At 44.7% G+C, this 6,976-nt stretch overlaps 1 protein-coding gene across 4 annotated transcripts; it reads right to left on the bottom strand.

Annotated features, from left to right (window-relative positions):
• Positions 1-1,082: 1,082 nt before the first annotated feature.
• LOC125530819 (F-box protein At5g49610-like) lies at positions 1,083-4,929 on the bottom strand. 4 transcript variants are annotated; one of them, XM_087535732.1, is made up of 2 exons: positions 3,979-4,929; positions 1,083-1,422 (listed from the first exon to the last, which is right to left on the bottom strand). In XM_087535732.1, exons 1-2 carry the CDS (start codon positions 4,887-4,889, stop codon positions 1,083-1,085), a joined length of 1,251 nt encoding a protein of 416 aa, XP_087391858.1. In that variant the 5' UTR covers positions 4,890-4,929. The 4 variants fall into 4 exon arrangements, with proteins under 4 accessions (XP_087391858.1, XP_087391857.1, XP_087391860.1 ...); XM_087535731.1 differs by having other exon boundaries at positions 1,083-1,414; positions 3,971-4,929; XM_087535734.1 differs by having other exon boundaries at positions 1,083-1,401; positions 3,967-4,929.
• Between the last annotated feature and the right edge of the window lie 2,047 nt (positions 4,930-6,976).

Genomic DNA, 6,976 nt, shown 5'->3' on the forward strand with positions numbered 1-6,976 from the left:
ATAAAAAAGGAACAGAAATCAAAAGTTTTTTTTTTTTGGAAAAATAGGAAAGTGAAAAAAGTGGAAAACCGAAACAAAACAGACAGCCAACAAAAAAGGCTCCTGCTTGAACCTACGGCATCACCATTTACAGGCTACCTCTTGCTTGAACCTACCGCATCACCATTTACAGGCTACCTTTCGTTCCCCCACCAAATATATGTCCTCATCTCTGCTGGATGATTTTGAGATGATCCAAAACAATTCCCTAACAGGTGTACGCTACATTAGACTCCCAGCTTGATTTAGACTACCAAAACATGTCAAGCAAATCCCTTTCTCCTCCTGAAGACATGTCTTGAGGCCAACCATGCAAAGTGTCTGAAAGTCTGCTGCAGAGTTTCAAATAAGGCATCTGTTGCACTTTTTGTCTGAATGAATTTAAGTAGGAGTATTTCTCAACGCTGCTGAGTGTGCCATATTCTTCTTTCCAGAGAAGACATATATGATGAGTAGTATTCCTAGCTTCCATTCTGGGTTATTACTTATTACCACTGTTGAATCTTTGCTGCCATTTCATGCAAACTCTATCAGAGATTTTATTCTCTCCTCGGTTTATTCAGTATAGTGAATTGGCACTAAAAAATAATTACATTATGGTGGTGTTTTACCAAAATAATGAATGAATAAAGTCAATTAGACATTGCACCAGTAACCAGTCTGATTGAACCTTTTAGTACACTATCAGGTTCACAATCTGCAATAGGATTTAGGATAACCATAATAACTGATTGTTATGGAAAGGAAGACCATTACATTATAATTTAGTCACATGGAACTAACACATGTCCAGACTCCAGAATAACAGCCAATGCTGGGCAAAAATGAACAGGAGTAATGGTGTTCTTTGCAAATGACATGATGCTTAATCAGTAGATTTACAAGGCATTGGTCTCAACTGAAAATCAAGCAAGCACGAGTGTAATCACCAGTAAATTGAGCAGAATAATTCAAGACGATTCAGAAGCACACACACACAAATAGTTATAGCCGACAGAAGAGCTAATTCTTGGAGGAAGCATAAGCGTGGTTTGAAGGTAACACTACTGCCCATCTGCATCTGCTAATGACTCTGAGCAAAGAGGAACATAGGGTAGAAACCGGTGCCATTGTGTAATGTTTGTCTCAAGATTAAGGATACAACCAACTTTCTGATGTCGCATATCATACGCTACCAAGGTTTCACCTCCATATGAACCCAGAAAAATGGTATCGCAATTTGGATGAATCTCAGCCACCCTGTACCCCAGCTCGGTTGTGCTCATTAGCTTATCAATGCTGGCAGTGTGCTTCAGGACCAATTCTGTACTGTCGCGATCTTTGAGGCACCAGAGCTCTATCTCAGAAACTAGTTCTTTATTCAGTTGATCTTGAGGTGTGGTTTTAGAAGCAGTTGATCTTGAGGAGGGGAGCCAGGGGAGGTTTCAAGGCTTCAGTCGCACCTTCAGTTTTTAGGTTTGTGACAAAAGGTAACATATCTACTTGAATTCATTCAGTTGATACCTAGACAGCATCATAAGGCAGGTGGACACAATTGATATGTAAAGTTGCATTTTCATGAACCAAAATGAGGTCGGAAAATTATAAGCTATTAGGGCTGATATATAAATGAATGCAACTTCATACTACATATGTCATAGAAGGCACAACGCCTGCTTTTTAAAATAAATGGCGTTCGATGCAAACAAGATCGTAGCTCCAGGTTCTACCACCATTCAGTACCTGACAAACAGTAATGAGCAACCCCTACCAACTAAGCAGAGCAGATTAAAACTAATATCCACGCGTTGTAGAACGGAAATTCAACTACAAACAAACACTTCATTCTCTTCTCGTGCCTAGTAAAATCTTGTTCGTTTCGCAAGTTTATAAATGAAGACTGAGCTTAGACAGCGCCTCCTCAGGCCTGGGTTGCTCCACAGTAGGCCAAAGGATCTTCCATTGCAACATGGAGCAGATTATTTTGTAACCACTTCTAAATTTTAATTGAGCATCTTGTAGGCCAAAAAAACATCTGTCAAACCACACATCACTGATTTTTATCCTCTATAAGCATCATCAATTGTGACCAGAGCAATAGAACTAACTATAGGGATCAGGGACCATTGGTCCTATACCCCATACATTCCACCACATGGCAAAATAATAATTTCTTCTAGGGCCCCTCTGGCATATATGACCAGCATGGTATGTATCTGTGAGGAATATTACTATATGTACTGTTCTAATAATTCATTTCAGAGTGAAGTGATTGTAGTACCATCACAAGACACCATTTATTTTTCTCTAATTCCCCAGACAGATGAAGCGATGTAACGTGCTATGTATAGTTGTTTTTGGACGGCTAATGCCATTTCACAACCTAGTATCCCCTCCAGTCAGTGATATCGAATAAGATATGCATGCATGGTGTGAAATTATTGGCATACACACCATGAATTGTTCAACTGAACAAGTCCTAGCTAAAAGAAAAACCATTCAACATACAATTAACAGTAGCATTACACATTCAGGACTCATGATTAATGTACAACAGAAAATTGACTCGATCTAACCCAACAGCTAAAAATTTCTTGACATTGCCGACATGGAAAACATGTTATGTTCATGCTTGGCCACTCTTAACCATTAATTAGTATACTTAATTACATGCAGTTTTTGGCAGAATAGACAGACGACATGAAGAAAGGAATCTACCAAATGCTGCTGTTTGTTACTAGTACGCACATACCTTGGGCGGTTCGGAAATAGAAACTGGGATTGAAACCTCTGAAATAGTCCGATCTGCTTCTGCTACACTGCTACTGGTGTACTGCACCCCCAAAATTAGAGCAGAAATGGAGATTATACAAGAGTATGCAGTTCTGAAGCTGCAACCACGCTTTGACAATTTTCCTCCTCTCTATGGAATGAACGATTCACTTCAGGCAGCTTTTTTGCCTCTTTACCGAACCATGAAGCACTGGCAACATGATGATTTCCTTAGGTTTTCCTAAAGATAATTTTCACAACTTGTAGGTTTCCATGGTTGTGCAATATCAGTATTATACTGACATTATGATTTTCTTTTTTGACAGAATTTTGGAGTCTGGCGATGGACACAGCGATTTCTCTTCCTTCCACTTATAGTTCGATGCATACAGCCACAAGGCACATCGACACCGCAATACCAGGGCTTCAATATATATGGCTGCTAAGTGCGCACAACGCTAAGCGTCCAAACCAACGGACAAGCCTATATATATGTTAGGGTCACTACATTCCTAAAATAGTAAATGACATGTCCTGGCACCTGCCAAAATCCTATTTGGATATGCGAAACACAAGCCTATATGATACGTACCTTCGGTTTATCATCCGAAACAACAAAAACGGACGAAACACACATACACCCAGAGGAAAACTTTTCATGAAAGCTTCCAATGTTATTATTCTTTTTACTGGCATTGATGCAATTTCTCTGGGATTAACAGAACCAAGGCTCTACTGAATTCATTAGCTATAGAAAACATATATAAAAGGAACTTGCTCAAAGGCAGTGTTTTACCAAAATACCGAATGAATAAGGTCAACTAGACATGGCACCGTTAACCAGTCTGATTGAAACTTTTAGTAGTATACTAACAGGTTGACAATATGCACTAGGATTTGGGATAATCATAATACAGAGGAACATAGGGTAGAAACCGCTGTCGTTGTCCATTCTTTATCTCAACATTAAGGATACAACGAACTTTCTGATGTTGCATATTGTACGCTGCCAAGGCATCACCTTCCCATGAAACCAGGAAAATGGTGTCACAATCTGGATGAATCTCAGCCACACTGTACCACTTCCTAGTCATGCTCGTAAGCTTATCGATGCTGGCGGTATTCTTCCGGACCAATTCTTTACTGTCACAATCCTTGAGGCACCAGAGTTCAATCTCATCAATGGAAGAAGCTATAGCAAAGTGTAAGCACCCCTGCGATGTTCCAAGCGTGCCAACTCTTGAACTGTGCGGCACACGGATAATCTTCCACACTTTCACCTCCATGTCCACACCCACCAGCACATGCTCTTCGTCAATGCCTTTATGAATGCCCATCAGGTACATCATGCCGCCGACAAATACACATCTAGTAAGATAGAACAGGGCCACTTTCTCAACCATCCCACTATCCCTGCGAGTCCAGGCTCTTGTCCGCGACGAGTAGATGTTCACTGCTGTGATGTAAGATCCCTGAATGGTCTGCTCGAACTGAAGAACGTAGAAATGGGATGAGACCGCGGGATCAAAAGCTAGACCTGCAATACAGCTAGATCTGTTTTCCGGTGACTGTGGTGAAGGGGGCAGCTCCACCCACCTCCCGGTGACCGGATTGCAGACGACAAAACGGAAATCGTCCTTTGCCCAATTGCAAGCGACCAACTTGTTGTTGCTACCGCGATAGAGAAGGAGGCCATTGCAGGTGTCCACCTGGGTCATGTCCTTGTACTTGTCAGGTTGCAGGTAAGGGAGGCAAGGGTCGAACAGGGGTGCCCCGCCGGAGACGCTGGTGAAGTGGTGGTGATGCCCGCTGTCGTCGGTGGTGAAGTAGAGGAAGCCAACGAGGGTTTGGGGGAGCTTCTTGCGGTTGGCGGGGTCGGAGATGCACTTGAAGCGGTGGACAGATCTGGCCGGGAGGCGGGAGAGGATCTCTAGGATGATGTCGTCCGTGAATAGGCTGGCCGCCTCTTCCGTCGCCTTCGGATCGTTATCCAACCTCAACTTGGTGTTCCTCTCGAAGACCTCACCCTTCTCCGCTTCCTTCATGGAGCTCGGCTTGGTGTTCATCTTGAAGATCTCCCCCTTCTCCGCCTCCTCCATGGAGCGGAAGAGGAAGGGCTAGGTAGGGGACATGGCTAGGTCAGATCTGCAAATGGAGAGAGGAAATCATGGATCTGGCTGAGGAAAATCATGTTGGAAATATGCCCTAGAGGCAATAATAAAAGTATTATTATTATATTTCTTTGTTCATGATAATTGTCTTTATTCATGCTATAACTGTATTATCCGGAAATCGTAATACACGTGTGAATACATAGACCATAATATGTCCCTAGTAAGCCTCTAGTTGACTAGTTCGTTGATCAATAGATGGTCATGGTTTCCTGGCTATGGACATTAGATGTCATTGATAACGGGATCACATCATTAGGAGAATGATGTGATGGACAAGACCCAATCCTAAGCATAGCGCAAGATCGTGTAGTTCGTTTGCTAGAGTTTTTCCAATGTCAAGTATCTTTTCCTTTGACCATGAGATCGTGTAACTCCCGGATACCGTAAGAGTGCTTTGGGTGTACCAAACGTCACAACGTAACTGGGTGACTATAAAGGTGCACTACAGGTATCTCCGAAAGTGTCTGTTGGGTTGACACGGATCGAGACTGGGATTTGTCACTCCGTATGACGGAGAGGTATCACTGGGCCCACTCGGTAATGCATCATCATAATGAGCTCAAAGTGACCAAGTGTCTGGTCACAGGATCATGCATTACGGTACGAGTAAAGTGACTTACCGGTAACGAGATTGAACGAGGTATTGGGATACCGACGATCGAATCTCGGGCAAGTAACATACCGATTGACAAAGGGAATTGCATACGGGGTTGATTGAATCCTCGACATCGTGGTTCATCCGATGAAATCATCGTGGAGCATGTGGGAGCCAACATGGGTATCCAGATCCCGCTGTTGGTTATTGACTGGAGAGTCGTCTTGGTCATGTCTGCATGTCTCCCGAACCCGTAGGGTCTACACACTTAAGGTTCGGTGACGCTAGGGTTGTGAAGATATGTATATGCAGTAACCCGAATGTTGTTCGGAGTCCCGGATGAGATCCCGGACGTCACGAGGAGTTCCGGAATGGTCCGGAGGTAAAGAATTATATATAGGAAGTGCTGTTTCGGCCATCGGGACAAGTTTCGGGGTCATCGGTATTGTACCGGGACCACCGGAGGGGTCCCGGGGGCCCACAGGGTGGGGCCACCTGCCCCGGGGGGCCACATGGGCTATAGGGGGTGCGCCTTGGCCTATATGGGCCAAGGGCACCAGCCCCTATAGGCCCATGCGCCTAGGGTTTCCATAGGGGAGGAGTCCTACTAGTGGAAGGCACCCCTAGGTGCCTTGGGGGGGAGGGAAACCTCCCCTTGGCCGCCGCCCCTAGGAGATTGGATCTCCTAGGCTGGCGCACCCCCCTTGGCCCTCCTATATATATTGGGGGAGAGGAGGGACTTGAGACCACAACCTTTGGTGCCTCCCTCTCTCCCCGTTACGTCTCTCTCTCGTAGTATAGGCGAAGCCCTGCTACTGTGACGCCCTGCATCCACCACCACGCCGTCATGTTGCTGGATCATCATCAACCTCTCCTTCCCCCTTGCTGGATCAAGAAGGAGGAGACGTCTCCCGTCCCGTACGTGTGTTGAACGCGGAGGTGCCGTCCGTTCGGCGCTAGGTCATCGGTGATTTGGATCACGTCGTGTTCGACTACTTCATCCCCGTTCTTTGAACGCTTCCGCTCGCGATCTACAAAGTTATGTAGATGCATCCGATGACTCGTTGCTAGATGAACTCATAGATGGATCTTGGTGAAACCGTAGGAAAATTTTTGTTTTCTGTAACGTTCCCCAACAGTGTCATCATGAGCTAGGTCTATGCGTAGTTCTTCTTGCACGAGTAGAACACAATTCGTTGTGGGCGTAGATGTTGTCAACTTTCTTGCCGTTACTAGTCTTATCTTGCTTCAGCGGTATTGTGGGATGAAGCGGCCCGGACCAACCTTACATGTACACTTACGTGAGACCGGTTCCACCGACTAACATGCACTAGTTGCATAAGGTGGCTGGCGGGTGTCTGTCTCTCCCACTTTAGTTGGAGCGGATTCGATGAAAAGGGTCCTTATGAAGGGTAAA

Source organism: Triticum urartu, chromosome 7A, assembly GCF_056163025.1.
Source record: "Triticum urartu cultivar PI428250 chromosome 7A, HENAU_Tu73, whole genome shotgun sequence".
In the NCBI taxonomy this organism is placed as follows: Eukaryota; Viridiplantae; Streptophyta; class Magnoliopsida; order Poales; family Poaceae; genus Triticum; species Triticum urartu.

Coding starts and splice junctions, on each gene's coding strand:
- LOC125530819 (XM_087535732.1), bottom strand. CDS start 4,889: ATGGAGGAGGCGGAGAAGGGGGAGATCTTCAAGATGAACACCAAGCCG. Junction 1,423..3,978: donor TTACACTTTGCTATAGCTTC/TTCCATTGATGA, acceptor AACTGCTTCTAA/AACCACACCTCAAGATCAAC.